Source organism: Piliocolobus tephrosceles, chromosome 10 (assembly GCF_002776525.5).
Source record: "Piliocolobus tephrosceles isolate RC106 chromosome 10, ASM277652v3, whole genome shotgun sequence".
NCBI lineage: Eukaryota > Metazoa > Chordata > Mammalia > Primates > Cercopithecidae > Piliocolobus > Piliocolobus tephrosceles.
The window spans coordinates 119,014,246-119,035,814 of record NC_045443.1 but is presented as its reverse complement, the minus strand read 5'-3'; the positions used below and the strand labels follow the sequence as shown (position 1 = coordinate 119,035,814).

Below are 21,569 nucleotides of genomic sequence, written 5' to 3'. Positions count from 1 at the left end.
TCTGTAGGGGACGTGTGTGCTATATTTGGGGGTTTTCTTATACTTGTACCTATAGGAATTGAGTTAGGATTTGTTGTCATGGTGTATGAGAAGTAGTTCTGGCTACCTGGGAGGCTGAGATGGGAGGATCACTTGAGCCTAGCAGTTCAGGGGTGCAGTAAGCTATGAGTATGCCACTGTAGTTCAGCCTGGAGAGCGAGAGAGCGAGAGCGAGAGAGAGAGAGAGAGAGAGACCTTGTCTCAAAAAAAAAAAAATAAAAATAAAAAGAAAGAAAAATTAAAAAAATATAAGAAGATGCAGACTGTGCTTTTCTGTATAGACTCAGAGATCAGATCACACCATGTTTTGCAAGATTTTTTTAGGATGTCAACTGGAGGCAGGAATTAGACAGCAGCCTGGGCCAGGAGGAGAGGGGCTCCTTTCCTGTCCCTGCCCGTAGGAGCTGGGCCGGCTGACCCTTTCTCTCTCTGCAGGTGGCTCCGCTGCCGGATGGGAGTGTCCCAGTGTGCTGGATGAAGCTGGCGCATGCACCATGTCATCATGTGTCTCTAGCCAGCCCAGCAGCAACCGGGCCGCCCCCCAGGATGAGCTGCGGGGCAGGGGCAGCAGCAGCAGCCAAAGCCAGAAGCCCTGTGAGGCCCTGCGGGGCCTCTCATCCTTGAGCATTCACCTGGGTATGGAGTCCTTCATTGTGGTCACCGAGTGTGAGCCGGGCTGTGCTGTGGACCTTGGCTTGGCCCGGGACCGGCCCCTGGAGGCCGATGGCCAAGAGGTCCCCCTCGACACCTCCAGGTCCCAGGCCCGACCCCACCTCTCCGGTCGCAAGCTTTCTCTGCAAGAGCAGTCCCAGGGTGGGCTGGCAGCCGGCGGCAGCCTGGACATGAACGGACGCTGCATCTGCCCGTCCCTGCCCTACTCGCCCGTCAGCTCCCCTCAGTCCTCGCCTCGGCTGCCCCGGCGGCCGACAGTGGAGTCTCACCATGTCTCCATCACGGGTATGCAGGTGCGTGAGCCGGTGGTGAGCCAGGTCCTAGGGGTCCCCGGTGCCCTTCCCTGCCCCCAACAGGGTCTCTGTGGAAGGTTGGGCTCCCCCAGTAGGATTTGAGTGCCACAGTTGACCTAGGACTTGACTCCAGGGAACCTGGGGGGTGGCTGGGGCCAAAAAGGGGCCCTAGGGGGGTTGTGAATCAGCATGGGGAAGGGAAGGCGGTCAGCAAAGGGTAGGTTATGGAGCCGGTTACCAGTGTGGAGTGTAGGCCGCTGGGACTTGTTCCTTCCGGGGGGCCCTGGGAAACAGCACAGAACAGCAGCCTCAGAGTCATCCCGCCAGGGGCGAGGGAGCTGGGGTGTTTATACTCATGGGTGAGGGCTGCTGGGGCGGGTGTGTGTGACCCTCTAGGGGTGTGGACAGAGCAGCTGCAGGGCCAGAGGGAGCCTCCAGCAGAGACCGAGGTGTGGGCGAAGGTGTGATGGAATGAGGTGGGTCACTGAGAGCCTGGCGACAACCCGCCTGGCCGAGCATGCGTTGGCACCAGGCACTGGGTTCAGCATTTCCTGTGCATTTCTCACAGGACCCTTACCGTAAACCCTGGGGGGGTAGATTAGAACTCACATCCCCACCAGGGTTCACAGGGCCCTGTGTGGTCTGACCCTTTCCCACCCCTCCTTGCCATTCTGCTGCCAGCTCCCTAAGCTCCCTGTTCCTGCCTTCGCATTCCTTGGAATCCAAGCTCTTGCCCACCTGGGGTCTTTATTCTCGCTGTTCCTTCTGATTGGAACCACCTCCCCCACCACCCCACGCCAACTTTGTAAGGCCTATTCCGTCTAATGTCCAAGTCTCAACTCCAGTATCACCTCCAAAAGGCTCCCGGGGCTACCTTCCCTAAAACACCCTCCAGCCTCTCTCTGCCGCATGGCCCTATTTGCTTTCCTTTATAACATTCATCAACATCTGATTATCTGTGTGTTGGTTTAGTTGTTTATTGCCTGTCTCCACCCAGCCAGAACGTAAGCTGCGTAGGGTTATTTCATCCACCCCCACACCCCATCCCATCCCCAGAGCCTAGCACAGTACCTGGTGCATAGTAGGAGCCCAAAAATATTTGTTAAAGGAATGAATGAATTTAATCGGAAGAAGGCCCAACTTCAGAATGCCTTTCTAAAGGGGCTTTTTAATTGTTGTTGTTGTTGAGACGGAGGGTTGCTCTGTCACCCAGGCTGGAGTGCAGTTGCACGATTTTGGCTCACTGCAACTTCTGCCTTCTGGGTTCAAGCTATTCTCCTGCCTCAGCCTCACGAGTAGCTGGGACTACAGGTGTGCACCACCACGCCTGGTTAATTTTTATATTATTAATAGAGATGAGATTTCACCATGTTGGCCAGGCTGGTCTGGAACTCCTGAACTCAAGTGATCCTCCCGCTTTGGCCCCCTGAAGGGCTTACAGGCATGAGGCACCACGCCTGGCTTCTAGTTGCAAACTTAAAATTCATTTTCCATGTGTCTCTGCTTACTCTCTAGGACTGTGTGCAGCTGAATCAGTATACCCTGAAGGATGAAATTGGAAAGGTAAATATCCCTGGAGCCAGGCTGGCTTTTTGCATTCACTGGGGGTGTTCAGATACTGTAGAGGGAATGGGGTAAAGCTGGGAGCAGGAGAGGAGTCTTTGAAGGCGAGGTTGGTGGAAAGGGTTTTGTCATTAATGATCTAGGTTTTTGGTTTAGTTTTGTTTTCTTGTATCTTAAAATTAAATATGTTTCTGCAGAACCTCAGAAAGCTTCCAAAGAAATTCCATATCACCTTGGTGATAGTTACATCCCCATTACAGTTGGGGTTTTGTTTCACCCCGAGGTACTCTGATATCTAGTTTTGCTTTTGTTTTAGCCAATGAGTGGGGAGGTATCATTACCATGGTCAAACATCTGAACGCCAATAGAAAACAAGTAAGTAATATAAAGGAGTGAGGCATGCCAGCTGTAAGGTAGTAGGGAGTGGTAAGGACTGTGGCAAACCATCAACATATGGAAATGAGGGCTACATATAGCTAGATCTTTCCATTTTTTCTTTTTTTTTTTTTTTTTTTTTTTTTTTTTTTGAGGCAGAGTCTCGTTCTGTCGCCCGGACTGGAGTGCAGTGGCCAGATCTCAGCTCACTGCAGGCTCCACCACCCGGGTTTACGCCATTCTCCTGCCTCAGCCTCCGGAGTAGCTGGGACTACAGGCGCCCGCCACCTCGCCCGGCTAGTTTTTTTTTGTGTTTTTAGTAGAGACGGGGTTTCACCGTGTTAGCCAGGATGGTCTCGATCTCCTGACCTCGTGATCCGCCCGTCTCGGCCTCCCAAAGTGCTGGGATTACAGGCTTGAGCCACCGCGCCCAGCCGATCTTTCCATTTTTTCAAAAGAAACTAGGAATCTTGATTTTTTTTTGAGACAGTATCTTGCTCTGTCACCAAGCCTGGAGTGCAGTGGTGCAATCTCGGCTCACTGCAACCTCTGCCTCCTGGGCTTAAGTGATTCTCCTGCCTCAGCCCCCCAAGTAGTTGGGACTACAGGTGTGCACCACCACACCTGGCTAATTTTTGTAATTTTTGTAGAGATGGGGTTTCACTATGTTGCCCAGGCTGTTCTTAAACCTGACCCCAAGTGATCTGCCCACCTCGGCCTCCCAAAGTGCTGGGATTACAGGTGTAAGTCACCGTGCCTGGCAAGGGATATAGATTTTCATATCAGACTGTTTTACTGTTTTTTTTTTTGAGACTGAGTTTCACTGTGTCGCCCAGGCTGGAGTGCTGTGCTGTAATCTCAGCTCACTGCAGCCTCTGCTTTCCAGGTTTAAGTGATTCTCATGCCTCAGCCTCCCAAGTAGCTGGGATTACAGGTGCCTGCTACCATGCCCTGGCTAATTTTTGTATATTTAGTAGAGATGGGGTTTTGCCATGTTGGCCAGGCTGGTCTCGAACTCCTGATCTCCAGTGATCCGCCTGCCTCGGCCTCCCAAAGTATTGGGATTACAGGTATGAGCCACCGTGCCCAGCCCAGATCTTTCCGTTTTTAAATCTTGGCAACTAATCCAAACTTTGTAAAAACCTAGGCTCCAACAAAATACAGTTGCGGGACAGATTTGACCAATGGGCTGCCAGTTTGCAACGTCTGTATTAGGGTTCTCATTTTGCAGATCTTAACTTCTGGATAGTATGTCATGGGCATCTCCCTTTATCCAGGGCTCATATGGTGTCGTCAAGTTGGCCTACAATGAAAATGACAATACCTACTATGTGAGTATCCGTATTCTCCTCCCTGCCCCCATCTTTATCCACAGAAGAGCCTCCTTTTCAGCACTCAGCTTCCTGGAAAGTTTTCATAGCTGTTGTCCCATTTTATTCTTAGGTCATGTTTATTTTGTGCCTTAGGAAGGAAGTAGTATGCCCATTTTACAGATGGGAAAACAGGGAGTTGAGGGGATTGGCCCAGAAAGAGTTACTCATTCAGCAAAAGCCTTTTATGCCCTTCCTCTGAGCTGTCATCTCTGCATCCTCCATTGTACTGAGAACAAGGCAGCAGTGAGACAGATACCTGCGTGGGTGGCTTTGGAGTCAGTCCAGCATAGGTTTGAACCTGACTCTATCGTGTGCCAACCATGTGGCCTTGACAAGTGATATTTCCCCATGTGTAAAACAGCTGAGCCTCAGTTTCCCCATGCGTAAAACAACCAGTCCTGCCCCTCCTTTGCCCATCGATCCAGCTCACTTGTGTTTTGATTCGATGGCAGCAAGTACCAAGGCTCATGGTTTCCCAGCTGAGAGAGGTGACCGTGAACCTCAGGAACAGCTCAGAGCTGGAGGCACCCCAGGAGTCTAGCCTCCTTACAACCCATGGCCGCTTGACCCCCTCTGGTAATGAGGGGCTCACTCTGTTGTCCTGAACCTGCCAGGGGGCCAGGAGCTTGGGCTAGCCTTGGAGTAGACGAACCCCCACTTCGCCCTCCTTCCCCTTCTCCTCCCTGCTTTAACGAGGACCTGAGGTCTTTTTCTCCTGCAGGCAATGAAGGTGCTGTCCAAAAAGAAGCTGATCCGGCAGGCCGGCTTTCCACGTGAGTTTGGCGGGCCTTTGTTCTTAGGTACAGAGGCTGAGGCAAGACAGGGCGGAGCCCCCTGAATGGGAACCATTGCATTGGGCATGGTGGCGCGTGCCTGTAGTTCCAGCTACTTGGGGGGCTGAGGCACAAGAATTGCTTGAACCTGGGAGGAGGAGTTTGCAGTGAGCCAAGATCGCGCCACTGCACTCCAGCCTGGGCGACAGAGCAAGACTCTGTCTCAAAAAATAATAAAATAAAAATATTTATTAAAGTTATATAGGTATCAAGTCAAAAAATCCAATAGAGGAAAACACTCTGGCAATTCCTCAAAAAGTTAAACATGGTATTACCATATGACTCAGTAATTTCACTCCCACTTATATATACCCAAGAGGATGGAACATCCATGTTCACACGGAAGCTTGTATGTGAATGTTCATAGCAGGTTTAGTCAAATAACTAAAAAGTGGAAACAGCACACACGGCCTCAGAGAAGGAAGAGAGTATATACGCATCCAATGGAATATTATTCAGCCCTTAAAAGTAATGAAGTACCAATTCATGACCCAACACAGAGGGGTCTTAAAGACACTACACTAAGTGAAAGAAGCCTAATGCAGAAGGTCACAAATTATGTGATTCTGTTTATGTGAAATACCCAGAGTAGGCCAATCCATAGGAGCAAAGGTAGATTTGTGATTGCTAGGGGCTCTGGGAAACAGGGGGAATGAGGGGTGAATGCTGATAGATATCAGATATATATATAGATATTTACAGAGGCATTGAAAGTATTCTGCAGTTGGCCAGGCACGGTGGCTCATGCCTGTAATCCCTGCACTCTGGGAGGCCGAGGCAGGTGGATCACTTGAGTTCAGGAATTCAAGACCAACCTGGCCCAACATGGTGAAGCCCTGTCTCTACTAAAAATACAAAAACTAGCTGAGTGTAGTGGTGTGTGCCTGTAATCCCAGCTACTCGGGAGGCTGAGGCAGGAGAATTGCATGAACCCAGGAGGAGGAGGTTGCAGTGATCTGAGATCACGCCACTGCACTCCAGCCTGGGTAACAGAGCAAGACTCCGTCTCAAAAAAAAAAAAAAAAAAAGAAAAAAAAATTATGCAATAGATAATGGTGATAGTTGCACAACCTTGTCAATACACTAAAAATCACTAAAATACACATTTTAAAATGGTAAAGTTAGCTGGGCACAGTGGCTCACACCTGTAATCCTAGCACTTTGGGAGGCTGAGGTGGGTGGATCACAAGGTCAGGGGTTCAAAATCATCCTGTCCAATATGGTGAAACCCTGTGTCTACTAAAAAGTACAAAAATTAGCCGGGTGTGGTGGCACACACTTGTAAATCCCTGGCTACTTGGGAGGCTGAGGCAGGAGAATTGCTGGAACCTGGGAGATGGAGGTTGGAGTGAGCTGAGACTGCACCACTGCATTCCAGCCTGGGTGACAGAGCGAGACTCCATCTCTCAAAAAAAAAAAAAAAGGATAAATTAAAAACATGTAAATACCAGATATTTGAATTATATCTACCAAAAAAAAAAAAAAAAAAGGCCAGAGCACAGGAGGGCTCATCATGGAGAACAGTTTCTTGCTGACCTCTTTCCTTCTCCTATAGGCAACCTTGACTTTTAGCACTTTTAGTTGCCGGTAGCTCCTGTGTGTGGTCAGATGATAGGCCTGCAGGTGAGCGTATCAGAGGCTGCTTCAACATAAGCTCCCTGACAGCATTGCTGGGCAAAATGTCAGCTTGGGCCAAAAAGAGAAATTAGGTAAGAACAAACAGCTGGGCGTGGTGGCTCACGCCTGTAATCCCAGCACTTTGGGAGGCCGAGGCGGGTGGATCACGAAGTCAGGAGTTCAAGACCAGCCTGGTCAAGATGGTGAAACTCCGTCTCTACTAAAAATACAAAAAAGTAGCCTGGCGTGGTGGGCGCCTGTAATCCCAGCTACTCGGGAGGCTGAGGCAGAGAATTGCTTAAACCTGGGAAACAGGTTACACTGAGCCGAGATTGCGCCACTGCACTCCAGCCTAGGCGACAGAGGGAGACTCCAACTCAAAAAAAAAAAAAAGAACAAACAAACCCCATCCTAACAGTAGGACCCTGGTTTATCCTGCTTATCCAAACGCTGCACCAGGTCATGATCCTCACGTCACTATTATCAATTTTTGACATCTGCTTCTGACTTCTTCTGGTGACAGTAGAGGATTTCGCTTGCTTAAACACTCCTTCTTACCTCCTGTCTTAAAATAACAAATGGTGTCCTGTAACAATGTACCAGAGACTGGGTGGCTTAACCAACAGACATTTATTTCTCACGCTTCTGGAGGCTGGTTCATAGCACCATCTCAGGCCGGGTGCCGTGGCTCGCGCCAGCACTTTGGGAGGCCATGGTTGGCAAATAGCTTGAGCTCAGGAGTTTGAGACCAGTGTGGGCAATGTAGTGAGACCCCTGTCTCTACCAAAAATTTAAAAATTAGCTGGACATGGTGGTATGCATGTGTAGTCCTAGCTACTCAGGAGGCTGAGGCAGGAGGATCACTTGAGCCTGGGAGTTTGAGGCTGCAGTGATTCTTGATTGCGCCACTGCACTCCAGCCTGGTAGACAGACCCTATCTCAAAACAAACAAACATAGGTAGTGCCTTACTGCATCCTTACATGGCAGAGGAGCTAGACAGCTCTTTGGGATCTTTTGTTTTGTTTTGTTTTGTTTGAGATGGAGTCGTGGAGTCTAGCTCTGTCACCAGGCTGGAGTGCAGTGGCACAATCTCCGCTCACTGCAACCTCCGCCTCCTGGGTTCAAGTGGTTCTCCTGCCTCAGCCTCCCAAGTAGCTGGGACTACAGGTGGGCATCACCACGCCTGGATAATTTTTGTATTTTTAGTAGAGACGGGGTTTCACCACGTTGGCCAGGCTGGTCTCGATCTCCTGATCTCATGATCCGCCCGCCTCGGCCTCCCAAAGTGCTGGGATTACAGGCCTGAGCCACCGCACCTGGCCTGGGGTCTCTTTTATAACAGCACTAATCTCATTCATGAGAGCTCTACCCTCATGACCTACTCTCCTCCCAGAGGTCCCGTCTCCTAATACCATCACCGTCCCCATACCTAATCACTGGGGATTAGGTTTTGACATGTGAATTTTGGAGGAGCACAAACATCCTGACCATAGCACCTCACTTTCCCCAGCACGCAGTGGAACGCTCTCCTGATGGTCCGCTCCTCTGTGGACACCCACCCACCACTTCCCCCTCTTTCCAGCTGTATGGCGAGTGTCTCCCATCTCCCCACGCCTCCCTTTTCCTTTGAACTCAGCTTTCCTCCTTTCACATCCTCCCTCTGACACCTGTACTTTTGCCTTTCCTTTTCCAAGGCCGATCACATCCCTGTTCTATTCTGTTAGTCACACTTAGAGCCTTACGTACATGGGATGTGTGCCATCGTGAGGGTTTTCACTGTGGGCCTGTACATCCTTGTGACTGCCTATTATTTACTGCAGGATCAAGCAGTGGCCTGAGTGCCTCTCCCTTCTGTATAGCCTTTTGTTTTTCTCTCCTGATGCTTGCTTCTTTTCTTCTCCCTGGCTTCATTTTACGTCTGTGCTATTTCAGTTTTTTTTTTTTTTTTTAGATAGGATCTCGGTCTGTCACCCAGGCTGAGTGCAGAGGCATGATCACAGCTCACTACAGGCTTGACCTTCCTGGGCTCAGGTGATCCTCCCACCCCAGCCTCTTGAGTAGCTGCGACCACAGGTGCGTGCCACCATACCTGGCCAATTTTTTGTGATTTTTGTAGAGTTGGGGTTTCTCCTTGTTGCCCAGGCTGGTCTTGAACTCCTGGGCTCAAGCCATCCCCCCACCTCAGCCTTCCAAAGTGCTGGGATTACAGGCGTGAGCCACAGCGCCCAGCCGGCCATCTGTGCTATGAGTTAAGGAGTGAGAGTGAATGTTTATGTCCGTTTTGTGGACTATAACAGCTGAGCCCAGGGAGGGGAATTGACGCACGCTGCGTGTTGAGATTGCTGAACTAGACTGCAGTTGCCTCAGCACTCCTGCCTTTCACTGTGGACTGGGGCATGGACTGGGGATGTGACAGGAAGGAGGGAATTCACAGGACGGCCGAGGGCTCTGCCCTCACTCACTTCCAGCAGCAGAGCAGACAGAGGAGGAGAGGGCTAGTTAAAGCCCCTGGTGGCAGCAGCCACCCCAGCCCTGCAGACCCTCCCCCTTTTGGCATCCCACCTGCAGCTGCCCTCTGTGGAGGAAAGTCTCTTTGCCCTGACCCTGGGTCTGTTTTTGTTTCCTTCAGGTCGCCCCCCACCCCGAGGCACCCGGCCAGCTCCTGGAGGCTGCATCCAGCCCAGGGGCCCCATTGAGCAGGTGTACCAGGAAATCGCCATCCTCAAGAAGCTGGACCACCCCAATGTGGTGAAGCTGGTGGAGGTAAGGGTGGAGGCGCCGAGGAGGGAAGGAGGCCCTGGCTTTGTTAATACCCAAACACCCCGCTGCTGGTTTCCAGGGAGAGCCAAGTCACACCAGACCACTCACTGCAGGGCTGAGTTGTATTTACAACTCTATTAGTCTATACAAGACTATTTATTACTCACATTAACTATTTTTTCCCTTCTGTCTTTTGCCTGCTTTGTTTTTGTGTTAGATATTTATTGCTCTCATTTTACAGACAAAGGAATTGAGGCTCAGAGGGATCCCTTCACCCGTTTCTGTCTCTTTGAAGCTGGGTCTCTTTCTACTTACACATATGGGTAGTTGTAGCGCAAAAGCAGCCACACACATGATGGAAACACATGGCATGACTGTGTTCCAGTAAAACTTTATTTACAACAACAAGTCCAGGCGCAGTGGCTCATACTTGTAATCACAGCACTCTGGGAGGCCAAGGTGGGCAGATCACTTGAGATCAGGAGTTTGAGACCAGCCTGGCCAACATGGTGAAACCCCATCTCTGCTAAAAATAAAAAACAAACAAACAAACAAACAAACAAACAAACCAGGCAGAGGGCTGAATTCAGCCCACATGCCGTGGTTTGCCAGTCCCTGCTCTAGATCAGCAGTTCTCATACTTTTTGGTCTCAGGATGCCTTTGTACTCAATTAAAAATACAAAAAAATTAGCTGGGTGTAGTGGCGGGTACCTGTAATGCCAGCCATTTCGGGAGACTGAGGCAGGAGAATTGCTTGAACCTGGGAGGCAGAGGTTGCAGTGAGCTGAGATCGTGCCACTGCACCCCAGCCTGGACGACAAGAGTGAAACTCTGTCTCAAAAAAAAAAAACAATTTTTTTGAAGACTCAAAAGCACTTCCACTTATATGAGTTATATTTAGTAATATCTACCACATTATAATTTAAAACTGAGAAAATTTAAACTATTAATTATTTAAAAACAACAGGCTGGGCACGATGGCTCATGCCTATAATTCCAGCACTTTGGGAGGCTGAGGTGGGAGGATCGCCTGAGGCCAGCAGTTTGAGACTAGCCTGAGCAACATGGCAAAACCTCATCTCTACAAAAAGTTAAAAAAATTAGCCGGGTATGGTGGTGCACGCCTTTGGTCCCAGCTATTCTGAAGGCCGAGGTGGGAGACATCACCAGCCCAGGAGTTCGAGGCTGCAGTGAGCCATGATTGCACCACTGCACTCTAGCCTGGGAGACACAGTGAGACCCTGTTTCTAAAAAAGAAAAGAAACAAAAAGAGAACAATACGCTTATTATGTGTTAACATGAGTAATACTTCTTTTTTGAGACAGAGCCTTGCTCTGTTGCCTAGGCTGGAGTGCAGTGGCACAATCTCAGCTCACTGCAATCTCTGCCTCCTGGATTCAAGCGATTCTCCTGCGTCAGCCTCCCAAGTAGCTGGGACTGCAGGTGCGTGCCACCACGCCCGACTAATTTTTTTGTATTTTTAGTAGAGATGGGGTTTCACCGTGTTAGCCAGGACGCTCTCGATCTCCAGAACTCATGATCCGCCTGCCTCGGCCTCCCAAAGTGCTGGGATTACAGGCGTGAACCACCGCGCCTGGCCAAGTAATGCAGTTTTATGAAAAATAAAAAGTAGAAGAGTGGCTTCGTTTTTCATTTTTGCCTTTTTTTGGGTTACTGTTTGGCTTGATAGGAGACATTTGGATTCTCATATCTGCTTTTGCATTCAATGTGTTGTGACATCACATATCATCAGGTTTCTGGAAAACCCTGTAGACTAGTGGAGAATGAGAGTCAAAAAGGCAAATATTGTCTTCGTTTTAAAGTGAAAATAGTGAACCTTGTAAACTCCCTGAAAGCATCTTGGGGATCTGCAGAAGTCTCCAGATCATGCCTGGAGCACCTCTGGTCTAGATGACAAGGATTTGTCACTGTGCTGGATGTTCAGAGTGCCATGGGAGTACAGAGTGGGGCAGCCAGCTCACTGGGAGAAGCTGGGAGAGGCCTCTTAGAGGAAGTGATGTTTGAGATGGCCGTGGTGGTGCCCTGGATGAGAAGTCACGGAAAGGCACTGTAGGGCAGGGAGCTGCATGTGGAAAGGGCTGGAAGCCTCCATTTGGGGCAGCACACAGTGCTTTCGGGAGATGTGAGGGCTAGCTACCACCTTGCCTGGGACTCATCGGGTGCAGAACTCTAGGTGGACAAGGTCCTGGGTGTGCCTTCCCCACAGGGCATGGCTCAGGGCTTCAGGCTGCTTGCCCAGGCTCTGCCGAGGGTGCCTCCCTTTCCTGGGACCTGTTGTCTTATTGATCTTGGGTGGCTGGAGAAAGCGGACGTGATGGGGGAAGAATCAGGGGGACTAATCTAGCCAGGGAGGCTGCATTTGTTTCTTCCCAAAGAAGAGAGATGGCAGTTGCAGGCCATCACCACCGGTCACACTGAGTGTCACAGTCTCGACTCACTGGTGCTGGAGTTGGCTGTTTTCGAGGAAGCCCAAGGGCATTTGGTTAGCGAAGGGCCCTGGGTCCTGGCAGGGTGTCTTTTCTCTCCGCCGCCCTGTGGCATTTGGCCTTTTCACCCAACAAGACTCTTTGCCAGCCCATCTGTTTGTTCATTCATCAGATGTTCCCTGGGCACCTTCTGTATGCCGTGCCCTGTACAGGACGCCACCGAGGAAACCAAGGTGAATGTAGCCTGCTGCCTGCCTTTGGGAGAGAGAGAAAGTGCTATGGCTGTTCTGAGCAGGGAGACATCATTTCCTGTGGGGGGAGGGGCAATGGGGAGGCTTCATGGAGTCACTTGAACCCAGATAGGATTTGAATTTTCACCCTGAACACCGCTGTCTCCTAGGAGATGGGTTGGATTCTTTTTTTTTTTTTCTTTTGAGACAGAGTCTTACTCTGTCGCCCAGGCTGGAGTATAATGGCGCAATCTCGGCTCACTGCAACCTCTGCCTCCCAGGTTCAAGCGATTCTCCTGCCTCAGCCTCCTGAGTAGCTGGATTACAGGCATGTGCCACCACACCCAGCTAATTTTGTATTTTTACTAGAGATGAGGTTTCTCCATATTGGTCAGGCTGGTATCAAACTCCTGACCTCAGGTGATCCGCCCGCCTCGGCCTTCCAAAGTGCTGGGATTTCAGGCGTGAGTCACTGTGCCTGGCCAGAGACGGGCTGGACTCTTACTCAAGCATGAGATATTACCGGTGGCGTACTTTGGCCCCTCCCTTTTGCAACCTCCTTTCTGAGCGTTCATATCCTTGAGGATCAGACAGAGGCATTTATTTTCCGAATAGCCATTAGGATCTTACACTCTGGGGGTTTTCCCTGTGCCCTCCATCTTAACTGGGAAACACACTGCCAGGTGCAGCCCTCCTGTTGGCAAACGCAGCCACGCGGATGCTCTTCCTCCCTGCTCATATCTATTCTCTCTCTTTCTCCCCCGCTGTCGGTCTCCTGCCTGTTCCGTGTGTCTGTGCCAAGGTCCTGGATGACCCCAACGAGGACCATCTGTACATGGGTAAGGAAGCCCTTTTCTTCTGCCACTCTCACCGAGGCACCACACCTGCCAATGCCCAGGGGTCCTCTCGAGGCAGCCTGTGCCCTGGCACCTTCCACCAAAGACAGCTTTCGCTTTCCTGGTCCAGCTGGCCCCACCGGAGGCCATACTCCTGGTTGGGATCAGGAGTGGAAGGGAGTTCTTGCTGGAACTTTATCTGTATCTGCTATTCATTCATTTGCATGTATTTATTTTTTTGAGTCAGGGTCTCGCTCTGTTGCCCAGGCTTAAAGTTCAGTGGTGTGATCACAGCTCACTACAGCCTTGATCTCCCAGGCTCAAGCGATCCTCCCACCTCAGCCTCCTGAGCAGCTGGATTACAGGCATGAGCCACCATACCCAGCTAATTTTTAAAATTTTTGTAAAGACAAAGTCTCATTATGTTGTCCAGCCTGGCCTCAAACACCTGGGCTCAGGAGATCCTCCTGCACTGGCCTCCCAGAGCATGTATGTATTGACCACCTCCTATATGGTGGGCACTGTTCTAGGTGGTACATAGAAAAAAGGTAGAAAAACAATTCTAGATTTAATTTAACATTGTATAGGAAAAACTATCCCCAGCACCCCAAACTCATGATTTCATGGATATTATCATCTAGCACAAGGCTAAAAAATTAAAAACTGAGTCGATTTAAAGAAAAACGGCCGGGCGCAGAGGCTCAAGCCTGTAATCCCAGCACTTTGGGAGGCCGAGACGGGTGGATCACGAGGTCAGGAGATCGAGACCATCCTGGCTAACACGGTGAAACCCCGTCTCTACTAAAAAATACAAAAAAACGAGCCGGGCAAGGTGGCGGGCACCTGTAGTCCCAGCTATTCAGGAGGCTGAGGCAGGAGAATGGCGTGAACCTGGGAGGTGGAGCTTGCAGTGAGCTGAGATCCGGCCACTGCACTCCAGCCTGGGCGACAGAGCCAGATTCCGTCTCAAAAAAAAAAAAAATTTAAAGAAAAACATTAAATAAATAATTTATGTGGCATATAGGTATGGCCAGATTATAAACATAGTAGGCAAATAAATGAAGTTTGGGGAGATACAACAGAAATCACAATATGTCAAAAGTCATTTTGGCCCAGGATGACATTCTTAGCATAATTCTCTCACTTGGGACCCCAGATCCAGGTCAGAATGGCTTTGAGCTGTTTCTGAGGCGTGCCTTTGTTCATTCAACAAATGTTACAGTTTGTCAGACCCTGCTCTAGGTTCATCAGGGACAACATTCAAAACCCCCTGTCCTTGGGAAGCGCACCTGAGTGTGATGCGTGAGTTTTGAAAGTGACAACACCGTAACAAAACAAAAACCCGAGCAGGGCACGGGGGGCTGCGAGTTTTGGGTGGGGGGATGGAGAAATACAGTGGCTCCCCAAGGAATGTCTCACCAAGGTGACATTTGGGCAGAACAGCAGGGACCAGGTGGCAGAAGGTATTTTACAACATTGTAAAGAACTTGGATCGGACGCAGTAGCTCACCCCCGTAATCCCAGCACTTTGGGAGTCCGAGGCAGGTGGATTACCTGAGCTCAGGAGTTTGAGACCAGCCTGGGCAGCATAGCGAAACCATGTCTCTACTAAAAATACAAAAATTAGCTGGGCATGGGGGTGTGCACCTAAAATCACTTGAACCTGGGCGGCGGAGGTTGCAGTGAGCCAAGATGGCGCCACTGCATTCCAGCCTGGGCAACGAAGTGAGACTGTCTCAAAAAAATAAATAAATAAATAAAATAAAATTGACTTTGACTCTGAGGGTGATGGAAGCCATTGGGGGGTTTGAGCTGAGGGGTGGAATGAGTATAAAAGAGCATGGCCCAAGCCTCAAGGAACAGTTTCCTGATTTACTTGAGCTGGGCAGCTGCAGGGACAGTTTTTCACTCCTCGAGGTGGCAGTTGCAGAAAGGAGCCATGCTAATTTGGGGTATGTGATTCCAGTGGTTTCGAAAATCCTGACATGGTTATATTTTACTTTCCAGTCACAGCTGTGTGAGCCTGAGATAGACAGGGCAGTGCATGAGGCCAGGTAGTAGGTATCAGGAAGGGTCTGCAGCTACAGGCCTGACATACCAAGGGCAGAAAACTCAGTCCAGGTGTGGTGGCTCATGCCTGTAACCTCAGCACTTGGAAGGCTGAGGTGGGAGGATTGCTTGAGCCCAGGAGTTTGAGGCTGCAGTGAGCTATGATTGTGCCACTGCACTCCAGCCTGGATGACACAGCAAGACCCTGTTTCAATAAAAAAACAAAAAACAAAAAAGGTTGGGGAGGGGGCTGGGTATGGTGGCTCATGCCTGTAATCTCAGCACTTTGGGAGGCCGAGGTAGGTGGATCACCTTAGGTTGGGAGTTCGAGACCAACCTAACCAACATGGTGAAACCCTGTTTCTGCTAAAAATACAAAATTAGCCAGATGTGGTGGCACATGCCTGTAATCCCAGCTACTTGGGAGGGTGAAGCAGGAGAATCACTTCAACCTGGGAAGCGGAGGTTGCAATGAGCCGAGATTGTGCCATTGCACTCCAGTCTGGGTGATAGAGCAAGACTTTGTCTCAAAAAAAAAAAAAAAAAAAGGTAGAAAACTCCATCTCTATTTCTAGAGGTTAAAAAATTCCCACCCACTGCTCAGCCCCAAAAGTGGTTGAACTGTCAGCGACTGAAAATAGACCTGTTTCAACAGGCCAGCCTCCCTCACGCCACCGGATTTGTGGTGCTTGGGTGGGTGGGAGGATGGTGCCGAAATTCATGAAGCTTGCAAGTTAAGACTTAAATAACCAAGGCAGGAAAGGCCAGAGCTGAGGGGGCCAGCGTTGGGTTGTCTGTAGAAGCTGCACCTTAGCAGCGTTGCCTTTGCTTTTAACTATAGCCTGAAGCAACAGCAAATCTGCCCTAACTCACGCTGGCTGATGAAACTGAAGACAGGGAAGGCCTGGGAAAGTTCAGTTCTTTTCCTGATCAGAACCTTTTTTTTTTTTTTGAGACGGAGTCTCGCTCTGTCGCCCAGGCTGGAGTGCAGTGGCGCAATCTGGGCTCACTGCAAGCTCCGCCTCCCGGGTTCACGCCATTCTCCTGCCTTAGCCTCCCAAGTAGCTGGGACTACAGGCACCCACCACCTCGCCTGGCTAGTTTTTTGTATTTTTTTTTTTTTTTAGTAGAGACAGGGTTTCACCGTGTTAGCCAGGATGGTCTTGATCTCTTGACCTTGTGATCCTCCCATCTTGGCCTCCCAAAGTGCTGGGATTACAGGCTTGAGCCACCGCACCTGGCCTGATCAGAACCTTTAAGCCTTCTTTTTGTCTGAGTAGCTTCCCTGTTCCCCTTGGCCACCTCAGCCCTTGGAGAGCTTTGAAACAACCCTTTGGTTTCATTAAAAAAAAAAGTTTTTGCCTGTAATCCCCGCACTTAGGGAGGCTGAGGTGGGCGGATCACTGAGGTCAGAAGTTCGAGACCAGCCTGACCAATATGGTGAAACCCCATCTTCACTAAAAATACAAAAAATTAGCTGGGCATGGTGGCAAGTGCCTATAGTCCCAGCTACTTGGGAGGCTGAGGCAGGAGAATTGCTTGAACCCGGGAGGCAGAGGTTGCAGTGAGCCAAGATGGTGCCACTGCACTCTAGCCTGGGCAACAGAGCAAGACTTCATTTCAAAAAAAAAAAAGTTTTAAAAAATTTTTGTGGGTACATTGTAGGTGGATATAGTTATAGGTTACATGAGATGTTTTGATACCAGCATGTAATGCATAATAATCACATCATGGAAAATGGGGTATCCCCTCTGGTTTCTATTACATGCTCATCTCATCATGGGTGTATGATTCCAGAACAACAAGCAGCCCCAAAGTCATTCTCCACTGGATTTTGAAATTGACTGTGCTCTTTTTTTTTTACTTCCTAAAGTACAGCCTTGTATTCCCAGTTATGCTTGTCGTAGCAGAATCAAATTAAATAACTATACCACGTGACCCAGCAATTCCACTCCTAAGTATATACCCAAAAGAACCGAAACAGATATCCACACAAATGCTTGTACATGAATGTTCACTGCGGTACTTCCCAATAGCCAAAAAGTAGAAACAGTCCATAGGCCCCTCAACAGATGAATGGACAAAGAAAATGTGGTCTATCCATACAGTGGAATATGATTCAGCCATTAAAAGGAATGAAGCGGCCGGGCACGGTGGCTCAAGCCTGTAATCCCAGCACTTTGGGAGGCCGAGACGGGTGGATCACGAGGTCAGGAGATCGAGACTATCCTGGCTAACACGGTGAAACCCCGTCTCTACTAAAAAATACAAAAAACTAGCCGGGCGAGGTGGCGGGCACCTGTAATCCCAGCTACTCGGGAGGCTGAGGCAGGAGAATGGCGTGAACCTGGGAGGCAGAGTTTGCAGTGAGCTGAGATCCGGCCACTGCGCTCCAGCCTGGGTGACAGAGCCAGACTTCGTCTCAAAAAAAAAAAAAAAAAGGAATGAAGCACTGATCCATGCACCAGTGTGGATGAACCTCAAAAACTGCTAATGATGCTAAGTGAAAGAAGCCAGGCACAAAAGGCCACATAGTGTACAATTCTATTTATATGAAATGTCCAGAACAGGCAAATCTATAGAGATAGGAAACAGATTGGTGGTGGCCAGGGGCTTGAGGGAGGGAAGAATGGGGAGTGACTGCTAATGGGTATGAGGTTTTCTTTTGAGGTGATGAGAATGTTCTGGAACTAGATAGTTGTGATGCTTGCCCAACATTGTGAATATACTAAATGCCACTCAATTACATGCTTTAAAATGGGTAATTTTATGTTATGTAAATTTCATCTAAAAAAAATTGTTTTTGAGACAGGGTCTTGCTCTGTTGCCCAGGCTGGAGTGCAGTGTGCAATCACGGCTTACTGCAACCTCCACTGCCCAGGTTCAAGTGATTCTTGTGCCTCAGCCTCCCAAGTAGCTGGGATTACAGGCACTAGCCACCACACCCAGCTAATTTTTGTATTTTTAGTAGAGATAGGGTTTTGCCATGTTGGCCAGGCTAGTCTCGAGCTCCTGACCTCAGGTGATCCGCCCACCTAGGCCTCCCAAAGTGCTGGGATTACACTGGTGTGAGCCACCGTGTCCAACCCCCTGCCTTGTTTTCTTGGATCAGTGGATCCTGGGCCAATTTGAGCACTAGAAGTCAAGCCAGACTGTGGGCCTGGGGACGTCAGAAATTCCTGGTTCTTTGCCTTCTGATGGAAATTTAGCAAAGCCAGACCTTGGCCAGCTTGGTTCAGTGGACTGTTCCTCTCCCCAGCTCTAATATTAGTTTCTGTCTTTCTCGGTGTTTCTGGAGGTGGTTGGGAGGTGGGGAGGACAGAGAGAGAGAGAGGGATGTTCAGTTTCCCATGTAACAGTTTCACTCCCTTTTCTTCCCTACAGTGTTCGAACTGGTCAACCAAGGGTGAGTGTCCCAGCTCCCAGCAGGGGTGATGTGAGAAGCTTCTCGAGCTGTATAGCTGAGTGAGGTGCCACCGGGCTCTGCTCATGAGAGAGGGCAAGGGCCGGGCGGGTCTGGTTTGTGTTTCATGCGTGTGTCGACCTTTCAGGCCCGTGATGGAAGTGCCCACCCTCAAACCACTCTCTGAAGACCAGGCCCGTTTCTACTTCCAGGATCTGATCAAAGGCATCGAGTACTGTAAGCAGGGCCTGCGGGAGGGCTCTCACCCAGTGGGTAGTTAGCATTCCCAGCGTGGGTGCAAATTGGAAAGTGTCTCTTTTCTTCCTGGAGCACAAGGAGGTGGGCGGGTGGATTGGGGTTCTCTAGAGGAACAGAATTAATAGGATATATTTATATATAAAAAGGGGAGTTTATTAAGTATTAACTTAACATGATCACAAGGACCTTACAAGCTCGAGGAGCAAGGAGAGCCCATCTAACTCTCAAAACTGAAGAACTTCAGTCTGATGTTTGAGGGCAGGAAGGATCCAGCATGGGAAAGAGACATAGGCTGGGAGGCTAGGCCAGTCTCCCCTTTCACGTTTTTCTGCCTGCTTTATATTCACTGGCAACTGATTAGATTGTGGGTCTGCTTTCCCCAGCCTTCCCCAGCCCGCTGACTCGAATGTTAATCTCCTTTGGCATCACCCTCATAGACACGCCCAGGATTCATACTTTGTATCCTTTAGTCCAATCAAGTTGACACTCAGTATTAACCATCCTAGTGGGAAACAGAATTGTGTGAGATGCAGAATCAGGGCCAGCTGCAGAGAGCCACTCTAGGGCCATGGCCCAGGTGAGCCAAAACTCTTCTTCCTGCCACTCAGCAAAATGAAGAGCAGTAGCAGTAGTGACCATTTAGTACTTTCTATGTGCACCAGGCACTGTTTGGGGCTCTATTTTTTATTTTTAAATTTTTTGTCTCTTATTCCTGCCAGAGACCCTAGGATCAGAGTCCTGTTCACCTCCTGGAACCTGAGCTTCCTTATCTGTAAATGGGGATAACGTATCTCTCGCCGGGGCCGAGATCGGCCAGTACACATCAGTGTTTGATTGGCAGGCGTCCTCTCTGCATCTGCTTGTTAAACATCTTAGTCTTTTTTTTTTTTTTTTTTTGAGATTCTTGCTCTCTCGCCCAGGCTGGAGTGCAGTAGCATGATCTCAGCTCACGGCAACCTCCACCTCCTGGATTCAAGCGATTCTCGTGCCTCAGCCTCCCAAGAAGCTGGGATTACAGGCACATGCCACCATGCCCGGCTAATTTTTGTATTTTTCGTAGAGATGGGGTTTCACCATGTTGGCCAGGCTGGTCTTGAACTCCTGACCTCAGGTGATCCACCCACCTTGGCCTTCCAAAGTGCTGGGATGACAGGCATGAGCCACCGTGCCTGGCCAACATGTTAGCTCTTATCCCTGCCTGTCACATAGGATGATTATGAGGTTTAATTAAATGTAAAATGTGAATGTGAAACACCTAACGCAGGGCTGGGCCCCTCACTTGGTGCTCTGCAGAGGGAGCTGCTACTGCTTTTACTGAAATCATCTTCATCATCATCATCACCCCAGAAACGGCAGCTGGGTCTTCCAGGCCGTAGAACTGGGTTGTACTATCGGCTGATATCCAGCCAGGAGGAGTTAGCCAAGCCCTCAGTTCTGTGTGTGGTTCACATTTCAAATCGGCATGCTCAGGTCATCGTTGGTTTGGTAAATCAGTTGAGTATTGGTTGTTGGTAAATTAAACTATGTTTTGCTGTCATTCTCACTCCTGGCTGTGAGCCATGCCCAGCAAAAACTTTCCATGCACTGTCACTTGTGACTTAATAAATAACAGGCGATTACGAATTGCTGTTGGCAGTGTTCATGTGTCATTGTTGGGAAGGGGTGGGGTGATGGTGGGTTGGGACTTCCTTGAAGACACTTTTCCCCTCATCTTTTAGAGCCTGTCAGTGCGTGGCGGGTTTGGGGAGCAGAAGGTTGGAAAAGGCCTGGGTCTGTGGGAGACAAGGCACCAGAGGGTGCCATGCCTGTGTCTGCAGGCCATGTGGCCGCATAGAGGTGCTCACGGGGTTTTCTTGCCCCTATCTCCCACCTGCTGGCTACGCCTCCCCAGTACACTACCAGAAGATCATCCACCGTGACATCAAACCTTCCAACCTTCTGGTCGGAGAAGATGGGCACATCAAGATTGCTGACTTCGGTGTGAGCAATGAGTTCAAGGGCAGTGACGCGCTCCTCTCCAACACCGTGGGCACACCTGCCTTCATGGCGCCCGAGTCACTCTCCGAGACCCGCAAGATCTTCTCTGGGAAGGTAAGCTTGGGCCTGTCTCAGCCACAGAGTTCTGCCTGTGTCAATGTCTTTTGGGTTGTAAGCAGCGGAAACCCAACGCACATAGGCTTACGCAGTGAAGCCACTGGATCATGATACTGAGGGGTAGGCTTCAGGCTTGGCTAGATCCAGGGACTCAGACAGAAACCATCTCTCTCCATCTTTCAGTTGTTTTTCTTATTTGATTTCCTCCACAGGTGGGTCAGGCACCCAGGGACCAGGTTACTTTCTATCATTTGCCAGCCTCAGTGGCAAGAGCATTCCTTGTTCTGAACAGCTCCTGTGAAAACCCTGGGGTTGGCTCTGATTGGCCCAACATGGGTCATGTGGCCATGCTTGAGCCAATCACTATGGCTGGGGGTAGTTGTGCTCTCATTGGCCTGGCCTGGATCCTGTGCCTGCCCCAGAGCCTAGGAGACAGGATTGGTCTCACCCCAACTCCAAGGGCTGAGAGTCAAGAGGTGGTTCCCCAAAGGAAAATTGGAGGATTGGAGGCTGGACCGCCCCTTGTGCCCTCACACTAAGCTCTTTTTCTTGCAGGCTTTGGATGTTTGGGCCATGGGCGTGACACTATACTGCTTTGTCTTTGGCCAGGTAAGAGGGTGGGGTGTCCTGTCCCCTCAGTGCTGCTGGGCAGCCTGTGGGTTAATAGTCACCCTTGCAGGGAGACAGTACTTACTTGAGTTATTTTAGGCTGGGCATGGTGGCTG

At 49.8% G+C, this 21,569-nt stretch overlaps 1 protein-coding gene across 12 annotated transcripts in view; it reads left to right on the top strand.

The window, feature by feature from the left end:
* Window positions 1–452: 452 nt before the first annotated feature.
* CAMKK2 (calcium/calmodulin dependent protein kinase kinase 2) overlaps window positions 453–21,569 on the top strand; it is a 35,957-nt gene continuing 14,840 nt past the window's right edge. For 9 of the 12 annotated variants that reach the window (XR_003309864.2, XR_003309863.2, XR_003309862.2 and 6 more), the window contains exons 1-10: window positions 453–1,004; window positions 2,520–2,567; window positions 4,220–4,273; window positions 5,037–5,088; window positions 9,396–9,529; window positions 13,007–13,043; window positions 18,474–18,495; window positions 18,641–18,729; window positions 20,642–20,841; window positions 21,400–21,453. Coding sequence is in view for 5 of the 12 variants with exons in the window: in XM_026456562.2 (XP_026312347.1) it covers window positions 534–1,004; window positions 2,520–2,567; window positions 4,220–4,273; window positions 5,037–5,088; window positions 9,396–9,529; window positions 13,007–13,043; window positions 18,474–18,495; window positions 18,641–18,729; window positions 20,642–20,841; window positions 21,400–21,453 (1,161 nt within the window). In the remaining 7 variants the exon portion in view is untranslated. The remainder of the gene's footprint in view (window positions 1,005–2,519; window positions 2,568–4,219; window positions 4,274–5,036; window positions 5,089–9,395; window positions 9,530–13,006; window positions 13,044–18,473; window positions 18,496–18,640; window positions 18,730–20,641; window positions 20,842–21,399; window positions 21,454–21,569) is intronic. The other 3 variants (XM_026456560.2, XM_026456559.2, XR_002730143.2) reach the window with 2 other exon arrangements.